The sequence below is a fragment of the Mirounga leonina genome, unplaced genomic scaffold, assembly GCF_011800145.1.
Source record: "Mirounga leonina isolate KUSES-001 unplaced genomic scaffold, KU_Mleo_1.0 Mir_115, whole genome shotgun sequence".
Classification (NCBI taxonomy): domain Eukaryota; kingdom Metazoa; phylum Chordata; class Mammalia; order Carnivora; family Phocidae; genus Mirounga; species Mirounga leonina.
In genome coordinates, this window is record NW_023270268.1 from 76455050 (window position 1) to 76479643 (window position 24594).

The 24594-nt window shown below is 42.2% G+C and overlaps 1 protein-coding gene across 1 annotated transcript; it reads left to right on the top strand.

Moving 5' to 3' along the window:
- The first annotated feature begins 106 nt into the window (after positions 1–106).
- On the top strand, positions 107–18463 carry DNAJB11 (DnaJ heat shock protein family (Hsp40) member B11). The gene is made up of 10 exons (XM_034999775.1): positions 107–457; positions 3030–3186; positions 7538–7635; positions 9571–9703; positions 13671–13813; positions 14769–14851; positions 15531–15588; positions 16713–16824; positions 17082–17241; positions 18006–18463. The coding sequence occupies exons 1-10, from the start codon at positions 390–392 to the stop codon at positions 18068–18070; spliced, it is 1077 nt and encodes a 358-aa protein (XP_034855666.1). The 5' UTR covers positions 107–389; the 3' UTR covers positions 18071–18463.
- Positions 18464–24594: the final 6131 nt, after the last annotated feature.

The following is a 24594-nucleotide window of genomic DNA, read 5'->3' on the forward strand; positions in this document are numbered from 1 at the left end:
GATTCCTGCGGCGGCGCGACTCTCTGACGTTTCCTCCTCTAATTGGCCCGGAGCTGCGGCTGCAATTCGGAGGCCTAACTGGCCGCCCGCGCCGCCTCGGAGGTGAAGTGTACTGCGCTGATTGGCTGCGAGGCGCCGGCCGCGTGTGATGTCCCGGGCAGCGATTGGCTCTCGCCTGCTGGGGGCTTCTCTCACGGGGACTCGGGACTCCCGGGAAGTGGACTGGGCAGAGGAGGGGGCGAGCTAGCTGTCGCTCCGGACCAAGGAGGAGACCCCGGTGTGAGGCGGCCTCTCAGCGCCGGGTGGTCTGGTGAGCCGACGCGGCGGCGGCGGAGGCTCTGAGGAGCGCGTGGGCTAGGGACCGGCACAGAGGGCGGCACCGAGAAACCATGGCCCCGCAGAACCTGGGCACCTTCTGCCTGTTGCTCCTGTACCTCCTCGGGGCCGTGATCGCCGGGTGAGGAACAGGCACCCGCGGGCACGGGGCCCGTGAGTCTGTCAGTCTTGGCTGGGGATGAGGGAGCATTGCCAGACTGAGGGAGTGGAGAGGGGCGTTGCTGAGGTGAGGCGGTGGGGGCAGAAGAATGGGTCGTGTGGGCCAGGCTAGCGGGGTGGAGAGGAGAGCAGGGGGTGGCACGAGTGAGAGGGGCTTAGGTCCAGAGGCCCTTAGAGCTAGATTTGCCCAAAGGAGTCGAATTTGGATGCAGTGCCAGACGCACCGTGGGGGTGGGGTTGCTGCTGAGCTGCAGAAGAGGACCATATAAATGTTTGAGCCTGCAACAAGCCACTGGGGGGGCTGATATTAAAGTGGGTGGTTATGATGCGAGGCTGAGTGAGGAAGTAAGAACAGATAGGGAAGCCATGCTGGGACCGAAGGAAATTGGGTTGAGGGAGCAAGGCAGACTCTTTGGAGAGTTCTTGTATTTCCCAGCTTCTTGAGATAATTCAGCCTATAAATGTCATCCATCATGCTTCACTGTCTCTCGCCGTGGTGCATTCTTGAGAAGCTTTATGATCTTATGAACGCGAAGAGCACTTCACCAACAGGTAGTGAGGTAGAATTCAAGACCACCCATCCCCAACCCACATACAAATTCTGTGCCTCTGTAGGAACCACCTAAATTCTCATCTGTAACATGAAGATAATAAGGTGCCCCCTCTATGAAGGGAGTAGGACCACCTGAACTCTTAAGGATTCTTCCAGCCTTTTAGATCCATGGTCCTAAAGCCTGGTGACCACAGGATATGATATGCCAGGCTCATATTTTTGAATGTGGGGAAGTCTTAGCTTCTAACAATTCCTACATTTCTCTAACTGGAGGAGATGCTACTTAGCAAAGCTTTAAACTTTAAAGTGCTTGTTATTTCTTAAAAGTCTTTTTCCCTGTGCATATATGCTTAAACTTTGTTGTCATTTTTTTTCCTTGTGAAACATTTTAAATTGCTAAAAAAATTAATTTCTTCTAGGTAATGCTCTATTGTTTTTCTTAGTATGTTTTTGTCAGTCCTTCACTTAAAGCAACACATACCCTAAGATGTTTAAACAAAATGTCAGTATGAATATTGTTAATTCTGTAGCTTTAAATGTCAGCCTTTTTATAAAGAAGTCTTTTGGGAACTGTAATATTGATGCTAGCCATCTTTTCCCTGATTTTTCTGGGATGTTACTTAGCCATTTTTATATTAAGCATATTCTAAGTAAGCCTCATTCTTTAAACAGCTCTTTTGTTATTAATTTTAGTGAACCTTTTGATTTATTTAGTCCTTGTCTCAAGAGATCTCAAGGGTGTTTGCAGATTTTGGAGGGGAGGATAAAGCATCTAATTAAGTCTCATGGAATCCCTTGGGGGTGATAATTTTTCAAACTTATTCCTGAAATGATTAAATGACTTTCCAAAATGGGACTAAGAGCTTATGAAATAATTTTTTCAGTGTTCTCTCTTATATCACCTGGCACCCCAATGCATTTTATCCCCACTGCATTTTAAAATCACCATCACTACTACATTGGCATGTCCATTGTGAACAACTTTCCCATCCCCTGTGTTGAGAAATGCATTTTCAGAGTAATTTTTGATGGCTAAAGTGACTCTGGCAAAAGGAGTAGGTTTTTGTGAGCATGCTTATTTATTCATTTCATTCAACAATTATTTGTTGATGTCTTCTGTGGACTACAGTCCCTGACCTGAAAGTTTATTATAGTCTGTTCCATCCATTGGTCCTTCTTGCAAAGATTCCTTTTATAAGTAATTTGGTTTCAGCATAGTCCCTTGCAAGGAGGTCGGTGAATCTGTACCTTATCTCCCAGCTCATGCCATATGTATATTTGTAGCTGCTGAGACTTTTAGGCTCCTGCATATGGGCTTCAGCAGCTGTCTATAATTAAGACTTGACCAAGATAAACCAGTATAACCACTAGCAATGAATGCAAGATTGATTATTTCTCTCACTTTTAGCAAAATAACTCCAAATGGATGTTATTCTTTCTTCGGGGTTCTTACTAGGTTTTGGCTTAACCTCTATGTTAACCTCTCACGTTAATTTCAGTCACTTCATGTTTAACATTCCAAACAAAGCTACTATTAGAACATTCATGTGATGTAATCTTTTTGGATAAAGAAAATCATCCTTTGGTTGACATCATTTGAAGTCACTAATAGAGGGAAGGAAAAAGGAGAGAGTTAATTTGATTATACGGTTATTGGTTGAAAATAACATGTGACCATAAATAAAATAGTTTTCTTGCCTGAAGATAGTTCTAAGAGAAGCGTACCGCAGATGTTTTGAATAATTCTGGCAAAGTTTAAAAAGTGCATAGCCTCTCATTGTGACTACTTCAATATATGACTCATTACAAATTCTGATGTGTTCTCTTTTTACTCATTCTTTTTTGTGTGTCACATGTATACCTTCATTTTCCTACCTGTTTGCTCATACAGAAACCTAAATGTATAGGAAAAAATTTCACTTTTAAAAATGTAATGTATAACTCTTTAATGAAGTACCCTCTCTTCCTCCCTATTCCCCAGGCGAGATTTCTATAAGATCTTAGGGGTGCCTCGCAGTGCCTCTATAAAAGACATTAAAAAGGCCTACAGGAAACTAGCGCTACAGCTTCATCCTGACCGGAACCCTGATGATCCTCGAGCTCAGGAGAAATTCCAGGATCTAGGTGCTGCTTATGAGGTGAGTTGGGAAAAAGATGAAGTATGAATAAAGCCTACGGATAGAGAAAAGTCAGTGTAACACAGAGTAACACTCCTTTGTTTCAGGTCACTTCTTTTTAAAAACAGGCAATAGATAAAAATAAAAGTAGTGTTTGCTGCTATATTGTGTATTAATGTTAGTCTATGCTATTTTCTAATTTTTTCATATTAGTTTTTGTTTGATTAAGGAGAGTAAGGTGAAAAAGATGAAAGAAAGAAAGAAAGATTGATAGATTAATGAGTAGATTGATCATCATTCAATCAGTTTGGGAGCTAGAGCCAGAAATAGAAACAAAATCTAAATGAGGATTGCAAATCAACATGTTTACATGGATCAGACACACAACATGCAGGGCAGTTATAAGATAAAACATGACAGTGAATATTCTACCTCCATGTTGGGAATCAACAGGGATTGATGAGGACTGTGACAAACTGAAGCCTTCTTGCCCATTTCCAAGGGGACAGCTGTTACTCAACCCCAGCCAGTTTTTGCCATGTACAAATGGAAACACGGTGTTGCCAGATCATGTAATTTTTCAAGAGAAGTGGAAATCCAGATTTTTCTGTAATTCTTTTGATTGGAAAATGTTGGTAACTAATTCAATTTAAAAATTTCTTTTTTGTGCAGATCAAACAAAACACAGCTACAGTTTGTAATTTGTAGGCTCTAATCAGGAGATGAAGACACTTTCATCAGTATCATCTCATTTAATCTGCATTAGGATACCATGAAATATAGTAGAGCTGGGCATATTCTTATTCCCATTTTCTTTTTCTTTTTTTTTAATTTTTAATTACACCGAGGAATATTTATTGAATGCTTAATAAATTATTTACTATTTGGAAAACTGTTGTACACAGATTCTTTCAACACTATGGTGAAAAAATCTTACAAATAAGTTCTAACAATCTTTCGTCTGTTAGATTAGGAGGTAGCTATTTTGTGTTGCAATTCACTTTTCCTCTAGAACTAGAATGAGAGATCCAGCGGGGGAGGGGTTTCAGCCTAATTGAGGTATAACTGACAAAATTATATAATGTTTAAAGTGTACATCATGATGATTTGATATATGTATACATTGTGAAAGGACTCTGCCCATGTAATTAATAACACATCCAGCACCTCACTTACTTCTTTTTATGGTGAGAACATTTAAATCCTGCTTTCTTAACAGATTTCAGTTATACATTACAATGTTATCACTCTAGGGATAACATTCCCATTTTCTAAGAGGGCACAGGAAAAAATAATTTAACTCTGAAAGTTATGGAGCTAAAACTTCTGAATTCAAGTTAAAACCCTGGATAGTGAGAAGGCTGGAACCAAATTTGAAAAATATTTTAGTAGTGGGACAAACCCCAAAAGAAGGGATCCCAAAGCCTAGATTAAAGAATCCACTGAACTAAAACTGATTTATACCTAGGGGAAACCTAGAGCTAATAGGGTTCCCCTTTCTTCTACTGACACTTTTAGGGATCCTATAGGACTGAAATTCCTAACCTAGGGCCCATAAATAAACTTGATAGTGTTGGTGGACTCTCTTAAATTATATGTAACATTTTGGTTCTTGTTGATAATATGGATTCCATATTTTGCACTATTTTCCCATAAATAGTCCCTTTTTTTGCTAGGAACCCAATAGTCCAAAATATTTTTTAGGGAACCTGTTGCTAAGAATTCGTCATGTTCTTTAAAGAGTCTACCATGTTGGGGCACATGGGTGGTTTAGTTGAGCATCCGACTCTTGATTTCAGCTCAGGTCATGATCTCAGGGTCATGGGATAGCGCCTCCGCATTGGACTTCATGCTGAGTGTGGAGCCTGCTTGGGATTCTCTGTCTCCCTCGCCCTCTGCCCCTCAGCCACCACTTGATGTTCATTCATTCTCTCTCTGTGTCTCTAAAAAAAAAAAGAAAAGAAAAATATTTAGAGTATACCAGGTTCTTTAGCTATGACCTAAGCAGGCTATACATAAATCATTCATGAGATTGCAGTTTATTTAACTCTAAGAACCTTTCTCATCACTAGTTCAAATTTTCTTTTTTCTTTGTATCACTCACTTCATTGCCTTTGGTCCTTAGATAAATTAGTGTTCACAAATAAAAATCCCAGTTAACTTGAAGAGTCTTTTGTGAATACAAATCTGTCTTTTCTACTGAATTGGGATTACTGCTGGCATTTTAATTAGTTGAGACTCTGGGTTGGTTGGCTAATCATCTAAGAACCTTTATTTTCTCTTGAAAATAAAATAGTTTTCAAGACCATGGAATAAAATTGCATTCCTTGGACAGAAGAAAACTGAGGAGGAAGTGAATTATAGTAAATAACTTTAAGGATAGTTTTTGGGGTGGTTATTCCAGGAGCCTCTGCTTTTCATAAAGAAGCTGACTTTAAAATAGTCTTTGGGGGTTTTATTTTGTGTGTGTGTGTGTGTGTGTGTGTGTGTGTGTGTGTGTGAAAGATTTTATTTACTGATTTGTCAGAGAGAGCACACAAGCAGGGGGAGTGGCAGCTGGAGGGAGAAGCAGATTCCCCACTGAGCAAGGAGGCGGAGAAGGGACTCAGTCCCAGGACCCAGAGATCGTGACCTGAGCCAAAGGCAGACACTTACGCCATTGAGCCACCCAGGTGTCCCTGTTTGGGGGTTTTGAAGTGTTTTTTATAGACCCAAATGTGGGGTTCATTTCTTTGTCAAGACAAGACCACAGGAGACTTGAGAGTAAAAATATTGGAAGTCCAGATTTAATAATAAGAGTTTTGTTTTTGTTTTTGTTTTTTTAAGTTAACTCTGCCCATTTCTACTTCCCTGATGTAGCTAATTTTTTTTAGGATATTTACCAAAATAATCCTTTCATGTGAACTATCATAGTGCCTTTAGTCAAGTACTTTTCATAGTGCCTTTAGTCAAGTACTCTGGTCACTTCTGAACTAACCCATTTGTCTCTGCTTTTAAGAATGCTCTCTCTCAGGACGCCTGGGTGGTTCAGTCAGTTAAGCATCTGCCTTCGGCTCAGGGCATGATCCCAGGGTCCTGAGATCAAGTCCTGCATTGGGCTCCTTGCTTGGTGAAAAGTCTGCCTCTCCCTCTGCCTGCCACTTCCCCTGCTTGTGTGCTCTCATTCTCTCTCTCTCTCTCTCACAAATAAATAAATAAAATCTTAAAAAAAAAAAAGAATGCTCTCTCTCATACACTCAATTTCTTGTAACATTTAAGATAAATTTAGAAAAAGAACATTTTTGCAATGGCTCCTTACACATCATTCAGCCCAGAGCCAAGAGTGTGTCCTGTTTATATATGCCAGGCAGGTCTACCCTTTCTTTTGCTGAGTCAACAAGCTCCATCTACTTCCAGCCTCTCTTTTCCTGAGCCAATGCAAGTATCGGTTTGAAATAACTTTCCCCTTTAATCTGCTGTCTAAATAGGAGATTTAAAATAACAAAGTATGAACTTATTTAGTTGTCAAAATTATATATGTGGGAAGCTTTTACTTTTTTTGGCATGTTGAAAGCAGATTTTAAAGAGTATGGAAGCTTATTTTGTTTTTATATTCTTCAGTATTATAAATGGAATGCGCCCTATCTTTTCAAGCTGTGAAATTGTCCTTGAGCAGTCTTCATAGAGCAGTGGTTTGTTTGTTTGTTTTACTCTCTGTAATTCAGACTCAGAAGGTTACAAGCTTAAACATATATGGCAGACAGCATTCTTCTACAAAAGGATTTCTACATACCCCCAGAATGGAAAAGGGAATAAGAAAATATAGCAGTATAGACCTTTCTGAAGGGCCTATCATTTGACCTGTCAGTCTCCTAATGTGTATGGGGGGAGGCACCTATATGGTGTGGACATGTAGGCCTGAACAGATTTTAAGGCTGTCCCATTTGACTGCTTCTATCACTAATGATGGTCTGTCATAGTCATATCCTAGTCTGTGGTTCAGAGAGCTACTGTCTCATAGAGGTGAACAGCACAAGCACAAGAATCAAGCTGCATGGGAAGTAAACCTGAGGAATTCATCTCACCTCTTTCCTGTTGCTGCCCTCCCCTTCACAGCCACGTTGCTGATCTCAGATACGATTTTTATGGGACTAGGCCAATTTTGGTAAAGACATGAATTGAGCACTGTGGAAGTTCCAGAATGAACAGCGCATCAAAGAATTTAGTCTGCTAAAGAAAATATATCTGTGCCTTAATGCCATACATAATGAAAACTTCATTCCACAAAATCTTAGACACAGTAGCAGAGTTTAAAAAAACATAAATATGAATGTACCTTAATCGCATATAACCAACTCTTAATCTTGATTCCTCAACTCGCTTTTGTCCCCAGGTTCTGTCAGATAGTGAGAAACGGAAACAATATGATACTTATGGTGAAGAGGGATTAAAAGATGGTCATCAGAGCTCCCATGGAGACATTTTTTCTCAGTAAGTAATTTGCCCATCTGCAAAGTGTTAGTATCTGAGAATGGATCATTGGATGATTATTAAAGATATATCCTTGCTCCCTTGTTCAGAAGCTTTTGATGAAGAATAAAACTCAACTGATTCTTGACCAAAAGGCCAATCCTCCTCCTCCCTGTGGGAATGCATTCTTCTATTTTCATAAAGTTCCAAAAAAGACAGGTAGCACTGAAAGTGCTGTCCATCCAGCTCACCATATCAGTCAAATTACCCTGACAGTGTTGGGGGCCCTGTATGTTGGAAACCACTATATGCTGTCTCTTCTCTGTCTTAGAATCTGCAAACCATTAATGCCTAAAATTCTTATAAGCAGAGAGAGAGAGAAATTCCTACTCCCATACCCAAAATTGCCTCTTTTTCATTCTATCAACAGGAAAGGGACAGTTATGGTAATCAGCACTGGTAGAAGGAGTTAGGGTAGAGACTCTATCTCCTGTGGCACATGACTTTCTGGGAGTGCTAAATGGCTGGAATAATACACACCTTTCCCTCACGCTCTTTGAACCCCTCTTTATTGAATTTCTGTATGCCCTGATGATGCCATATAAGATCTTAATCTGGGGTTTCAAAAGAAGTTATAAACAAAAAAAAGTTCGAGTATGCTTTCCTATGGAGAGAGGGTTTATTGCTTTCTTTAGATTCTTAAAGGGTTTTGTGAACCCTTTCCCGAAGGAGGTAAGAATCACTGTTGCATACAGTGGTTGCCCCCATTTAGTATTTGGGGGTGACGGTAGTTTTTTAAGGCCTTGTGAAGATGTGTGAGTAACATGATTAGGAAATCCTTTTCTTCCCCAGGATCGATTTGGTTGTTTTAGCCTACTAGGAAAGTGTCCTGTTCCCTTTGGCTATTAGAAGTGATACCAGAAAGAGAATGCTCCCATCTGTACCAACCACCTGCCCCCCTACCCCCTGCAAATCCTCCCTCTCTGGTTTTGTTTAAGATTCAGGGAATCTATTCACCAAGATTGGTTGGTGGGTGGGAGGGAGTTACCTAGTTGTCATCACTGTGCTAACATCTGAGGCTTCTTTTTTTTTTAAGATTTTATTTATTTATTTGACAGAGAGAGACACAGCAAGAGAGGGAACACAAGCAGGGGGAGTGGGAGAGGGAGAAGGAGAAGCAGACTTCCCGCTGAGCAGGGAGCCCGATGCGGGGCTCGATCCCAGGACCCTGGGATCATGACCTAAGCCGAAGGCAGACGCTTAACGACTGAGCCACCCAGGTGCCCCACACCTGAGGCTTCTTAACATCAAAAATTAACGTTAAGATTAGGAACAGCTGCACATTTGAAGGTCATTGTATTAATTCAAAGTGATGCTTTTGTTACTTACAAAAATTGATTTTGGTTCTGTAGAGAACAGAACTTCCTTTTTCTTAAGGTCCAGAATTCTACTAAGGCTGTGCTTTTTTAGCTTATTTAATTATGTACCCAAGAGTTTTATACAGAACAGTAGCTTCCTTAACTAAAGCTAGTTCCTAAATATACAAAGTGAACACTACAAATGTTCAAAATTACCATTAGAGTCAGCATTACTTGAGTTTATATATACTGTGCCCTTTCTCAATAGGTCCATTATATCCTGATATCCCTCGATACTAAAACAGATTATTATTAGTGATTAAGCCCAACTTTGAATTCATAGGCACACTGTATTTATGCACTTTACTATATGCCTGGACAATATTTATTAAAAGGAAAAATTTTTTTGTGGCAGGGGACAATATAGTTGATATTGTATTAATTAAAAGTTGTGTATGATGTATGACTCCCCATTAAAAATGTCAGGTTTTATACAATATGTTGGTAGGACACAATATTGTAGCCATGTGAAGAAAACTAAATAATTGAAGACATGAACTCTGCTTTCTTTTCCTGATGATTTTACACTTATCCACAGCTTCTTTGGAGATTTTGGTTTCATGTTTGGAGGAACTCCTCGTCAGCAAGACAGGAATATTCCAAGAGGCAGTGATATTATTGTAGATCTAGAAGTCACTTTGGAAGAAGTATATGCAGGAAATTTTGTGGAAGTAAGTTCAAACAATACAGCTATTCATATTAACTCCCAGAAGTTGTTCTTTTGACTGAAAACAAGAAATTTCTGAGTACCTTCTCTGTCTTTTGGGAGTCAGGAGAGTGACCAGATGTACCGAGTTGAGTTAATCATAATCCTCGGTTCCATGATACACAGTTATTGTTTCATGAACTCATCGCCCAGCCCAAGAACTAACTACAAGAAGACCACCACTTATGTCTACTCCATGCTACTTCCCTCCTCCGTTTCTCTGCCTCCCTTCATAGCTAGCTACTATCCTGAGTTTTGTCCTTACTGTTCCCTTGTGACTCTTGTTTCTTTGTTGTATTATATATGTATGAATACCTGAATAATATATTGTTGTATTTTTATTGTTTTTGACTGTGTAAAAATGGTATCATGCCATACCTTATCTCCTGGGACTGGCGTCTTCTTTCACTCACTATTATGTTAGTGATTGGTGCCTGTTGCTGTCACTGTAATTCTGCTGAACAGAATTTTATCATGACAACATTGTATCAGTAGGCATGTAGGTTATTTCCAGATTTTTTTTTTTCACTTCCTAACAGTGCTTTTATGAACATATTGTACATATATCCAGGTGCATGTGAGCAAGAATTTCTCTTGGGTGTATATACGGAAGGGTGGAATTGCTGGGTAATATGAACCAATGTTGATTTGTACAAGGTGATTCCATATTGTTTTTTCAGTTGATTACTACCAGCACTTCCACCAGCAGTTTATAAGAGATCCTATAGATCTGCCACCTCTCTAAAACTGTGAATTATTAGATTTCTCAATTTTTGCCCATCAGGTGGGAAGAAATGTTATCTCATTGTGGTCTTGATTTGCATTTTCTCAGTTCATAATTAGGATAGACCCCTTCATATATTTAGTGGCCATATTTGTTTCCTCTCTTTTTTTTTTTTTTAAAAGATTTTATTTATTTATTTGAGACAGAGAGAATGAGAGAGAGAGAGCACATGAGAGGGGGGAGGGTCAGAGGGAGAAGCAGGCTCCCTGCCGAGCAGAGAGCCCGATGCAGGACTCGATCCCGGGACTCCAGGATCATGACCTGAGCCGAAAGCAGTCGCTTAACCAACTGAGCCACCCAGGCGCCCTGTTTCCTCTCTTGTGCAATATCTGTTCATATTTTGCCCATATTTTTTTTTGCCCTTTTCTTATTGATTCCTAAGAATAGTTTATTCTTACTATTAACTTTTGTTGGCTAAATATAGCCAGTCAGTTTGTAACTTGTGTTTTCATTATATTGAAGATTTATTTAAAATGAACAGAAGTAATTAATTTTAACATGACCAAATTTATCAGTCTTTACTTTTTTTTTTTAAAGATTTTATATATTTATTTGACAGAGAGAGAGAGAGACAGCGAGAGAGGAGGGAACACAAGCAGGGGAAGTGGGAGAGGGAGAAGCAGGCTTCCCGCTGAGCAGGGAGCCTGATGTGGGGCTCGATCCCAGGACCCTGGGATCATGACCTGAGCCGAAGGCAGACATTTAACAACTGAGCCACCCAGGCGCCCCTCAGTCTTTACTCTTATGGTTAGTTTTGTGTCTCATTTAAGAAATTCTTTACTGCCCTAAAATCAGAAAACAAGTCACCTGTAGTTTCTACTGGAACTTTGGGTTCTTTTCATTTGAAGTTATTCATCCCTTTTTAGTTCTGGAAAATTTATCTCCACTATTTTTTCAAATACATAATCCTCTTTGTTGGCATTTCTCCTTCTATCTGCTCTTAACTTTCTTTTAAATATATAAAAAAAAAAACAAAAAACAAAGCAAAAAACAAAACTATTCTAGTTCTTTAGCCTTCCCTGCTTCCTCTAGGAGAGTGCCTTATTTTGTTTCTGGCTCACTACAGTCTTCAACTATGTCCATCCTAATAATATCCCATTGGCTGTGTTTTTATTTCAATTCACGTTTTTAAACATAATATTATTACATTATTGCTAATGTCTTTCCTTATCTCCTTAAATATTTCCATGCTTATTTTAAATTCTTGGTCTGTCTTCTCTAATACATTTGCTTAAAATATATGTTTTATCCAGTTTGTTGTCTTTTCTGGGGGGTGGGGGGGCATATAGTTGGACTTCTCCGGTGCCTAGATGTTTTCTTGGCCTTTGAGCTTGTATTTCCCCCGTGGGTATCAGCAACTCTCTTTCCCTGGTAGAGTGTCTTGGGGCAAGCCTTTGTACAGTGGTTTTAACTGTGTTTTATTTGTTTGTGTTCTTGGAGGTTTTTTTGGTTTCGTTTGGTGTCTGGGGTCTATTGTTTTGGAGGAGGGGGCCAAATGTGCTTGTCCCAAGGCAGTTCAGGAGAGAGATGAGAGCAGAACTGCAACTACTTTTCTCTCGCCTCTCCACAGTGGCCCCCACTAGCTGCTACCCCGAGGTGTGGCCGCCACACTGTACACATGCCAGTTCAAAACAGCCTTCCATCTCTAGAGTTTTCTAACCAATGGAGTGTTATAATTATTATTTCCTGGAATCCATGTCTTCTTTTAGTTTTTTTGAGGATTTTGGAGCAGATAGCCAGTAGCCCATGCATATATACTTGCTTGACAAGAAGCATTTTCTGTAGTTGTGATTTTGCTCTGAATAGTTGAAAGAAGAGGACTGGACAGTTACAGAGGATGCACTGGCTTCTAATACTGTGGTTTGGTCTGAAGGGTGGGGGAAAGGGCACTGAAAGTATTTGGGCCATCTCTCCTTCAAAAGCAAGATAGGTTGTTGAGGTGGGAGAAGGAGGTGAACCTAATGAGCTCCCCTGTTCCCTCCAGACCTGTTGTCTTCAGTCATCACTAATACACTGTGTACATCACTCTGTGCAGTTAGTGTGTTCCTAAACAAAAATCCAGTCGTTGTAAAGGATGTCAGTGACCTTGCCATTTAAATGACCCCATGGAAAATTCTTTTTCAAGGAAAAATGACCTTGAGAGAGCATAATAATTAAAAGCACAGACTTTGGAGCTAGACTGCCTGATTTCAGATACTGGCTCTGCCATATATTAGTTACGTGACCTTGGTCATGTTCCTGAACCTTTCTGTGCCTTCATTACTTCCCCTCTAAAATGGAGACTGTATCAACATCTACTTCATGAGGTTGTTGGGAGGATGAAACAAGTTCATATATGTAAAAGTGACCAGAGCATTGCTCGGCACAGAGTAAGTGCTATAGAGTGTCTACTCTATTTACTGTTGTTGTTGTCATTTATTCCATTGACCTAGGCTTTCATGTATTTAAGGGGCTTTTCTCCCAAGCACTTGTGACCTCCTGCTGCATGAACATGTGCCTTGTGATTAGGTGTTTGACTGATGAAACAGACAAAACCGGGAATACATTTCTTCATGTGTCTTGGTTCCCACATACCTGGAGGGAGCAGCGTGTTTGGTTGCAAGCAGCTACAAAGAGATGATCATTGTGTCCCTCACATGTTCAGTATCTGAATTGAGATAGCAGTGGGAAACAGTCCTAGATCAAGTTGCCTGAAACAAGGAAGTGTTTTCATTGGATTTATCATAGCTAATGGTATGTGGCAGCTAATACCAGTTTTTCAAGGCAGTGGTTCTCCAGGGGTTGTGCTTGCACAGCTCAGATTTCTTAAAAGATAGCAATTCTGTGAACTGCTTTAACTCAGTGGTGTTTAGTTGTGCCTTAGAAATGCTGATATCATACACATTATTTTTTGGTTTTCTTCTTTCTTCTTTCTCTCTCTCTTCTCCACCTTCAGATGTTGGGTCATTTAAGTATCCGTTTGCTTCATTCCTGTATGGGGCTGATTTGTAACTCCACAAAGGCTTCTGTCAACATTAGGTCTCTCTGGGGGATAGCTTGCCAGAGAAGGGAATGTTCCAGCTCCAGTACGTGTGCAGCCCTGATCAGTTGAGGAAACCAAAGGCTCTTTTACAGAGAGAGAAGCTGATGTTGTTTATGTACTTCTTAGGTAGTTAGAAACAAACCCGTGGCAAGGCAGGCTCCGGGCAAACGAAAATGCAACTGCCGGCAAGAGATGCGGACTACCCAGCTGGGCCCAGGTCGCTTCCAGATGACCCAGGAGGTGGTCTGTGACGAGTGCCCTAATGTCAAGTAAGTGGAGCACCTTCTCTGTTCTACCAAGAGACACTTTCATCCTCTCACTTGTCTAATAAAATGCTAATGGTCTGTACTGAGATTTTGTCCTCTATCTCCCGACACCCTCCTCTCTCTCTCTCTCTCTCTCTCTCATGTTCCACCAGAGGATAGAGCAAAGACATGTACCTTTTTTTTTTTTTTTAAAGATTTTATTTATTTATCAGAGAGAGAGAGAGAGGCAGGCAGAGGGAGAAGCAGGCTCCCTGCCGAGCAAGGAGCCTGATGTAGGACTCGATCCCAGGACCCTGGGATCGTGACCTGAGCCGAAGGCAGAGGCTTAACCGACTGAGCCACCCAGGCATCCCAGACATGTACCTTTTTATTTTTCCCAAAAATATTCTAAATCTCTCCTTCTGTGTTTCTGAACTAATAAGCTGTGCCTTTAACTCTGAATATACTTAGCAAAAGTTAATGTTTCATTTTTCCTACTTGGAATAGTAGAGCAGTCATACATGTCCAGCTAACATTGCAGATTAGAGAAGTACTATTTGCTGATTATGTTATAAACCTAACGATTTAACTGAACTGTACATTTATATATATCAAAACTCGATCAGTTATTTGTGGGATCAGTAGAAATATCAGGATAAACTTTGCTTCTGATTCCTGTCCTTCGAGGTGCAAATTTATGTAAGAGTGAGTAGTTTTCTCTGTTACTGATCACTCAGCTCAAAGTAATCCGTCTACTGTGGGCTTCTTTGGAGGCAGCAGTTACAAGATTACATAATATATAGTAGTTTTGCCCTGGCTTTTGGCATGTAGGAGATGTAAATAGATCTCAGATGGCTATGTCAACAAGAGGTATGGAATAGTCTTTTAAGAAACAACTCTGATAGAACAGAAAAAATTAATTATGTGTATGTGGGATTTGGTTTGTGTTTTCATTTTTTTTTTCTAAATTCTCTCTCAGACTAGTGAATGAAGAACGAACACTGGAGGTAGAAATAGAACCTGGGGTGAGAGATGGCATGGAGTACCCCTTTATTGGAGAAGGTGAAATACTGATATTGATGTTTTACTGTCATAATTCTCTGTTCTCTGTGTGCTTGTGAATACTAGCAACCCCCACCTCACACCATATCCTAATGGCCACATAGTAAATGCATGTATCATTTCCAACACTCTCAGGTCAGTTTTAGTGCACAGAAAGCCTTTCATGGCCTTCCTGGATGTTCACCTTAAACCATAGCACTACAGTTTATCTTTAGAATATCACGGCCAAAAGTTACTACCTAGTAACTTTTTATCTAGTAGCCTAAGTTATATCTATTTGTGTGTTCAGACCCTAATGGATTAATTTTAACTCAGCAATGAAAGAAGATATGTAGCTCTGGTTGGCATTAATAAAATGCTCTCAGACCTCACCTTTGAGGTTTGTGAAAGGTTTGAGGTTTCTGAAAGAAAAGAAGCTTTAAGACTTTAGGTTCAAGAAATCAATGAATCTTTCTTTGTTTAGGTAACAGGTCAAGTTATTTATTGCTGTGCCTGAGATACAGGTGATCTTCACTAATAATCCGAAACTTGATATAACCAGTTAGAGACACTGCTCTCACAGGTAGACTTGATAGGCCACACCTAAGGTAGTGGCTTTGAAAACTTCTCCTAAACTATAGATAGATTTGCAGCGTGTGTCCTGTGTGACTTAGAGTATGCCATCATGTCTTCTAACTAGGTGAGCCTCACGTGGATGGAGAGCCAGGGGACCTGCGGTTCCGAATCAAAGTTGTCAAGTAAGTGATCGGATTTTGGAGGCCTTCTCTTTAGCCACCACTTTTCAGATGAGTTGGATTAGAGAGAGATGGATAGCCACCAGGACACTGCTAGAGTTTTCCCTCTGTTTCGTGCCCTTCATACCCTAAATGATCCTTTGTAACTCTACAACGATACTGAACATTTGGGCGTGTGGCCAAGGATTGAGCTGTTAACATATTTACTCAGGACCTACAGATCCAAAAGATGTTGGAAGGAAAGAATTGATAAGACAAGTAAGGAGTTGTAAAAGAGAGGCAAACACGAATGGGACTCAAGGAGACCTGAGATTTCGACTGAGGAAGGATGGCACCATACAAGGATGGAAGACTTTAGATAGAAAGAACCTTCTATTATATAATATGCAGCTTCTCTTTAGCATGAAGTGCTGCTTATATAAGAATTTTGCCTGGGACTCAGACTTTCTGGTTTATTATTTCTCTCTTGTTACCACCTTGGAAAGCAGCAATTACCTCTGCTTCTAAGGATTCGTTGAAACAAGTTTCCCACATAAATATGGAGAAATGGGCCCCCATTGCCTAGGACTTTCCCCTTCTACTTTCCTCTAGGACTTTCCCCAGCTTTCCTTACCTACTTTATCTTTCTCACATCTTCCCAGAGAAACTGTAAGATGTGCTGTTCCCTGAATAAACCTGGTACCTTCTCAGGTCCTGGTCTTTGCCAGAATTCCCTCATACCCCAGCCCCCCCCCCCCCCATTTCTACCTTATCTGCATCTCTAGAGCTGACCTGGCCTTGAGACCAGCTCTGGTCCAGCTAACCAAACCCGTTCCTGATGCCCATTGCTCAGGCCTCACTGCCAGAAGTTGTCTTTCTCTTTTCTATAATCTAATTACTCGTAGTTTTACTTATGTGCTTTGCCTTCTCCTGATTCATAAGCTCCTTAAGCATAGGATTATAATAAATCTTACACAACTTTATAGTTCTGATTAATACTACACATAAAGGAGTATCTAATAAATGCTTATTTGAAAGAGTGATATTCATCCTTTCGCAAGATTTTTCTAAAACCTTTTCTAAAACCTTTTCGAACACTTTCCAAAGAAAGATGGAAGTTTTTGATTTTTACCTTGTTCTGTTTTTAGACACCCAATATTCGAAAGGAGAGGAGATGATTTATACACAAATGTGACAATCTCACTAGTCGAGTCTCTGGTGGGCTTTGATATGGATATTACTCACTTGGATGGCCACAAGGTAAACAGATCAATTTTCCTGCTTCCTGTCCTTTTAAAACCTTCATGTGAGTGGTTTGGAGATTACGTGTTTGGTTTTTCTTTTTATTTTGAAAATGTATTTCTTTGGCTTGCAGTATCCTAATGGTGTTTCCCTTGTCCCTTCATCCTTGCTTCTGTGCTGAGCTGTGACACGAGCTCTGGACACCAGTGCTCACTAGAAGCTGTGTGTTGTATTTCAAGAGTCCTAGTCCAGTTCCATACCCTTTTGCTTTCTAGGTACATATTTCCCGGGATAAGATCACCAGACCAGGAGCCAAGCTATGGAAGAAAGGTGAAGGGCTCCCCAACTTTGACAACAACAACATCAAGGGCTCTTTGATAATCACTTTCGATGTGGATTTTCCAAAAGAACAGTTAACAGAGGAAGCAAGAGAAGGTGAGCAGTCTAATGAGAGAGAGAGTATATGCGTGCATGTGTATATGTCTGTGGCATGTGAGTATGAGAACTGCGGGTAAAGAGGATGGTCAAAAACAACACCCTCCAGGGACATCAGACATCAAACACAGGACCAGGAAATGAACTTGACTTTCTATAAAGGAGATATTCAAAATTCTTCTGTCACTATGTTACAGAAGGCTGTGTGAGCTGGGCTTTGAAACCGATGTGTGGGTGTGAATGTGAAAAGGAATCACATAAAACAAATTAGCTGGACCAAACCATAAAGGGAAGGATCAGGTATACATTAGATTAGAAGGGCTAGAGGCTGAGGGGTGGCATCAGCGATGGCTGCTTGAGGCAAGGGCCCAGTTGGTGCATCCTAAATAGGAAGAGGAAGGAGAACAGTGAAAGCAGTCAAAACTGAAAAGAGGACAAAGAAGAAGGAACGGAAGACAACTGAAGAGCTTTATTTCCATTTTGATGGCTTCTTCTCATTTCTCATTTGATAGGGTTTTGTGGGAGGTGTGTGGTCTGTGTGCCTGAGAGACAGAAAGAGAAAAGGGGCCGTCTTGGACATATATGTGTCCATGTGGTTGGAGGGGATCCACACGCAATGAACTTGAACATGGGTAGTTATTTGTTTAATTGGGATCTGCCATTGTCATACGGCCTTTTGTGAGCCTCCCCATGAAACCTGCTCTTTAAATTCTAGAGAAATCACATTTTTGTTGATAAAATTCACTTGTTCCCTCTTTCTTCAGGTATCAAACAGCTACTGAACCAAGCATCAGTGCAGAAGGTATACAATGGACTGCAAGGATATTAAGAGTGAATAAAATTGGACTTTGTTTAAAATAAGTGAATCAGCGATATTTATTATCTACAGGGGTTTTTTTGTGTTGTGTTTTTGTTCTTATTTTCAATATGCAAGTTTGGCTTAATTTTTTTCTCCTAATGATTGTCATGAGATGAATTAAGAGGGCTTAAGAATTTGTCCATTTGTGTTCAGAAAAGAACGACCAGCAAAAGGTTTAATAATACCTCTCCCTTTGGGGATTTAATGTCTGGTGCTGCTGCCTGAGTTTCAAGAATTAAAGCCGCAAGAGGACTCCAGGAGCAAAAGAAACACAATAGAAAGGGTTGGAGTTAATTGTTAGCTATTTCATTCAAAATGCCAACTGGAGAAGTCTGTTTTTAAATACATTTTGTTGCTATTTTTTTCTTGACTCCTGTTTCTTGTTGGTTTAGCTGCCCTGTTGTCCTTCCGTCTCCATCTGGTCACTTTCCCTTGATCCGCCCAGTGTCCCCCTGGCTTTCTGTGGGCCAGTTGGGTTGTCTCCCCTCAGGCAGGATGGACACACAAATCTGCAAAAGGCCGGTAATGATCCAGTCCCCATGTCCAATTAAACACACAGTATCTTCTAGAAAGGAGCTTGAAGAAACTGAGTAGATTAGAGATTGGGGAACATGAGTCAAGGTTACACTAAGACCTAACTATTCCTGAGAAACTATATTTCCTCATTTAATTGGGGAATGATCTGATACGGATACTTTGCTGTTTAGAAAGCACTTTTCACACACACAATCTCGGTTGACCTCATGATTAAAAAGCCTTTGGTTTGTGTTAGGAACGAGCATTACCACTGGGTCCAGAAAATGAATGTGAGGTAGACCTGTGGATTACTTTTGGCTCCCCGAGTGGCCCCTGAGTCAGAGGGCACGTGACTTTTGAACCTCCTTCACTCTTCCACAGGCCCGTCGCACTACTCTTCGTATACGGTTGGGCTTCTAGCCTCTGCTAGTGAGCGGTTCATGTCAAGCAGTATCTGTTGCAGGATGTGTGCAGCTACCTTCCTGCCATCCGTGGAGTTCCCACCTTTGTTCAGGTAGCCAGTGCTGCTCTTTGCCTTTTTGTTGCCTTTTGCCCCTGATTTACAAAAACGAGTGGACGAAAATGTCATCAATTTAGAACAGTTAAGAACAAGATGAAAAGAAGCAGCACGCTTTTAACCTCAGTCAGATACTATTTGGACTTGAGTACAACTGGGTGTTCCCTTGTGAAGGAAAAGAACAAAATCAAAAGGCTTATTTGAAATGCTGGAAATCTATTTTAGAATTCAAATGAAACCAGGTAAATACGAATTCAAGTTTAGTGGACTTTTTGTACATTTGATGTTCATTATGTACTGAGTTACCTCGTTGAACAGTTTTTAGAAATAATCATTTCCCGTACATTCCGTGGCCCAAGAGAACTCTTGATTGTTATCTGCACTTGCTCATCCCCCTCTTTCTAAGATTTTTTGCAAGAGTCAGTCACATCCTAAGAACTAGAGTTACTAGTCTTGGCTAAAAAGACCCCACAGAGATAATGTTCTTGCTACAATAAGAATGTTAATGGGGCTTTGTCACTCCTGTTAATTCACGGTCCAGACGGCCATGGTTTGAGAAGTTAAAAAAGGAATATTCTTTTATCATTTGACTGAACACTGTAATGTGGAAAGATTTGTATCCAAGTTCTGTAGCTTTTTCTCATTATAAACCACTGGGGCAGAATGGTGGTGGTGGAGATGATGGGGAGATCTTAAAACCAGGCTCCAGAGCCCAAGCTTTTTGCCCAGACTATGGTATGACTGTGTTCCCAGAAGTTAGTGCCGTCCACAATTGGAGTGCTGGTCCCTGAGACAGCTAGCTCTCTCCTGAGTAGACTAAAGGTAAACACCTGTCCAGGAACGTTGCAGAGAGCGTTATTGGGCTTGGGAGGTTGTAACCATCACATGTACGTTCTCTTCAGCCAGAAGGTTCTATGCATTATAGAGTTGTCAAGTGAGGAACAGTTAAGAGTTGTCTTCTTCCCGAGTAAAAAATATTTATTGTGTGCTTACTATGGCCCAGGTTCTGTTCAAGTACTTTATATGGATGAGCTCATTTAAACGGAAGGGAAACTGTTACCCTCGGTGTACGGATGAGGAAATTTAGTTCCATCTCACAGCTTCCGAGTGGTGGGACCAGCATCTGAACCCAAGCAGTCTGCTCCAGCATGCAGAGAATGTGATCAGAGGGGATGTAAATCCAAACTGTCACAAAATACCACACTATGAGTTTTTTATTTCTTCGGTGGCCTTTGAAGCACAAACCTTCAGGTGAATCTGAAGTTTCAAGCTGAGACCTTATCACTGTGGCTCACTTTAAAGAGGAACTGGCTGAGCTGAGAAGTAGCTATGGGCTACTAGCCATGGGCGTGTTGTCCCTGGAATTTTGGTGGCAGCATATGAATCCAGAAGGATCATGGTATTTCAGACGATCTGGCCAAACTGGGTAATTCCTAGAGTACACAGATACCTTTTATTTAACTCTCACTGTAGAAACCGAGAGCCCCATCAGTGATTTGGACTCAGGTCCAGGATGAAGACACCCTGACTGATGTGCCCCACAGTTGCCCAGAAAGCAATCTGTGAATCTACAGGGTTCTCAGCAGTTTGCTCAAGTGTGATCGTGCTTAGCCCCAAGTCTGCAGTTTTTTTTTTGTTTTTTTTTTTAAGATTTTATTTATTCATTTGAGACAGCGAGATACAGAGAGAGAAAGCACAAGCAGGGGGAGCAGCAGAGGGAGAGGGAGAAGCAGACTCCCCGCTGAGCAGGGAGCCTGATGCGGGGCTTGATCCCAGGACCCTGGGATCACGACCTGAGCCAAAAGCAGATGCTCAAATGAATGAACCACCCAGGCGCCCCCAAGTCTGCAGTTCTGAGTCCAAGTGTTGACTGTGCAGTGAGACTGGATTCAAAACCTGGCTCTGCCAATTACCAGCTCTGTGACCCCAGATAAATATCTTAACCTCTCTGAGCTTCAGTCTCCTCCCCTACCTCATATTCTGACCATTAAACAACATGATGTATTTGAAACTTACCACAGTACCTGGTGTGTAGCAAGCACTCTTTTTTTTTTTTTTTAGAGAGAGAGAGAGTGAGCAGGGGGGAGGGCAGAGGGAGAGAGAGAAGTTTAAGCAGGCTCCGGGCTCAGATTGGAGCCCGACATGGGGCTTGATCTCACGACCCTGAGATCATGACTTGAGCTGAAATCAATCATTTAACTGACTGAGCCACCCAGGCACCCGACAAGCACTCTTTATATATTAGTTATTGCTATGGACTGAATGTGCCCACCTCCAAAACTTCATAGGTTGAGGACCTAATCCCTAGTATGATGGCATTCAGAGGTGTATCCAGAGGGCCCTTGGGAGGTATTAGGGGATAAAGGTGGAGCTCTCATGAATGGGATTAGTGTCCTTATAAGAAGAGACCTGAGAAAGAGGATCCCTCCACCATGTGAGGACGCAACAGGCCATCTGCGAACCGGGAAGTGAGCCCTCACCAGACACTGGACCTCCAGCACCCTGATCTTGGTCTTCCCAACCTGTATAACTGTGAGAAATAACTGTTTGTTGTTTAAAGCTTCAGTCATGGTAATTTGTTACAACAGCCTGAGCTGACCAAGAGTTATTATTGCTGTTATATAATAAATGTGACTAAACTGTTTTTGAAGCGATTTGCATTTCTGGTAAAACATCATTATTTTTGAACCACTAACAGGTTGTCTTTCCCCACTGTCAAACAGTGTAAAACATACCTTGACCTGCACATGTGTGGATTTCTGACCTTGTGACAACCCCCCCCAACCCCCAACACACTCACTGTGGAAAACAAACAGGAGCATCTGCTGAAGGATTTCGGAGAGAACCAGTGGAAACTGGCACAGCATTCTCAGTCGGCTCCAAGCACAGAAAGAGAGGAACGTGCTAGGAGGGACATGTGTTAAGTAGCAAAAGTGGAAAAAGCAAAGCACACCCAGAGCCTTACAAGAAATAAAAGCAGCTGTCTCCAGAGCCCACCTGCCACGTGCATTTACACAGCAGGAAGCCTCAGATCTCTTGGGCCTTTGCTCCCGCAGCTGTGACAGGCAAGATTCACAGTATGTGGTGTGACTCCCATCAGCACCGGGAGGGACCAACTCCTCCCTATTTGCCTGGGACTTGTTTCCAGTTTGGGCGCTGGAAGTCCCCATCCCAGAAACCCCTTAGTCTCAAGCAAACCAGGATGGCCGGTCATCCTAAGGTCCAGCAACTTGCACAGAAGCCTCCGCAGCTCATGTCATTTATGTCGTGGGTCAGCGCAGAGGGACGATTGATGGGACCAGAGGGGCTAGATCCTGGCTGAGTCCTGAGATTGCTCCTGGAAGGAGGAGTCCACGAGACATGTGCACGGAGGCCCAGAGAAGCAGGGCCAAGGTCAACTAGTACAGGATGAGTGTGTGCAGGGAGAGGCCAGGCCCCAAGTGTCACTCCCAGCCTGTTCAAAGATTGGCATGCCTTGAAAACAACATTCCACTTTGGTTGATTATACAGGGGACAGGGAGAAAGTGACCTTCTTTGGTAAAAGTTATATATTCACCTGGCCTATTACTTTGAAGGTAAAGGAATTACTGCATATACTGACTATATGATTAAATTATAGACGTCATTATCTTTCATTTACCAGTTTTCCATTTACTTTAATGAATAACTTTATCCATTGATGCCGAGAATATAGGCCTCTTCTTACATGGTGCTAGGCTTAAAGTCCTCTAAAGATATCTTTTAAATTATTTGTTCTGATTATAAGTTGGCGCAGTTCTCCCACTTTGGCTTGTTTTATTCTCTTTTTTGTTTGTCTGTTCTTTGTTGTGTGGTTATTTGTTGTGTGAGTCTTGAGCCAGGCATCTGCTTAAGACACATATTAGGGTTTTACTTTTACATAGCCGTTTCTGTGAACAGTGGTATTGTGTTGAGCGGCATCCTGCTCTGACGGCGGACAGCAAGCACCTGCCGGCTGGCTGGTCTCAGAGGCCCGGTCACAGCCTGAGCTTGGGGGCATGGGTTACAAAAACCCTCCAGAGGGGAAAGCCCAGCACTCGCAAGGTTCTTTGTTTCCACGGGAGGGCACTGTCTACCGTGGAGGGGTTGGGCCTGTGGTACCCCGGAGGACTAAGGAGTCCCGCCCGGAAGTTTGGACTGACTAGCTGCCAGGTTCTGGTGTGTTCTAGGGTCATTTTAGCTCACCTGCCCCGCCCGGTATGACCGAGGCAGGGCCTCTGTGTGCTCTCGTCAAGCCTGAGACAAGCGCACTGGTGTCTGGTGGAGAGGAAGAGTGGGCAAAATTACATCTAAGGGAGAGAGAGACAGCTGGATTGTGGAAGACTTCACAGACTTCATTTGGTGTAAAAACAATTAGGACTAATTGCAGACTTTGTCCAAGGGAAACAGGAGAGGGAAACAATACTGATTCGTTACACAGGTATTAAGCAGCCACTATATACATGATGACCCTTGGAGGCCGTGGGGTGCAGGGCTGGCCCTGGAGGAGGAGCCCAGCCAGTGCAGGGTGGGGGTGCAGGCTTGTTCCCTCCGCAGCCTCCCCCCTGACCCTCAGCTCAGACTCCCTGCCAACACAGAGCTTCTGGAGGGGCTTGCCAGTCCACGAGGCCAGGGCCACACACGGAGGCACCTTGGGCCGTCCCTGGGCCGGCATTTGCTGAAGACAGTTCCGGTTCTGGGGAAGACCGTTCCTAGTGACACGCTGAGTCCACTCCTGGACCATGGCCTCCATCACCTTCTCTCTCCTCCTTCACACGCCTTCTTTGGAGATGGTATCGCGTGCCTCTCCTGCGTGTGGCTCAGAGCTAGACCCTGCCACTGCCTTTCCACCGCACAAAAACTCCTCCCGGGGGTTACGGCTGTTCTCTGCACCCCCTTTGGGGAAATGGGCCTTGGGGCATTCGTGACACCATCAGAGGGGCAGAGCAGAGGCCGGACGGAGGCTCACAGGCACGGTGGGATTAACTGCTACTCAGCGGTGGGGCTCAGGGTGGCCTGACTGGGGCAGTAACTTTCCCCTGCACCTGTCTTTGAGCTCATGGACAGAAGACATATGAATAACAAACCGACTTTCGACCTACGTCTTATTACATCAGAAAGTAAATCAACCTTGAACTGTTAGTTTTGGATTTTATACAAAGAGATAATGCTGCCGCCCCCCTTTCTCTCCAATCTCCTGATGGCATGTGGTCTCTGTTGGTTTAAACTGTCCTGGGTAGCCATTTCCTATCCCTTTTTCAATGGGATGCTCCCACATGTCTTCTGCTGAATGTCCGGTTCTCTATTCACTTCTCAAAACATACCGTCTGTTAGCGATTTGGAGTGAGTGGACATTGTTTTTCTAAAAGTGATCTAATGACATGGGGTCTGTGAGAGCAACGCTCTTCTGCAGGGCACCTCTCCCCCCCCCCCCCCCCCCCCCCCCCCCCCCCCCCCCCCCCCC

Excerpts from the sequence above, each read along its gene's own strand:
- DNAJB11 (XM_034999775.1), top strand. The coding sequence starts at position 390 with ATGGCCCCGCAGAACCTGGGCACCTTCTGCCTGTTGCTCCTGTACCTC. Across the intron at positions 9,704-13,670 it reads ATGCAGGAAATTTTGTGGAA|GTAGTTAGAAACAAACCCGT; the intron begins GTAAGTTCAAAC and ends TGTACTTCTTAG. Across the intron at positions 16,825-17,081 it reads CTCACTTGGATGGCCACAAG|GTACATATTTCCCGGGATAA; the intron begins GTAAACAGATCA and ends TTTGCTTTCTAG.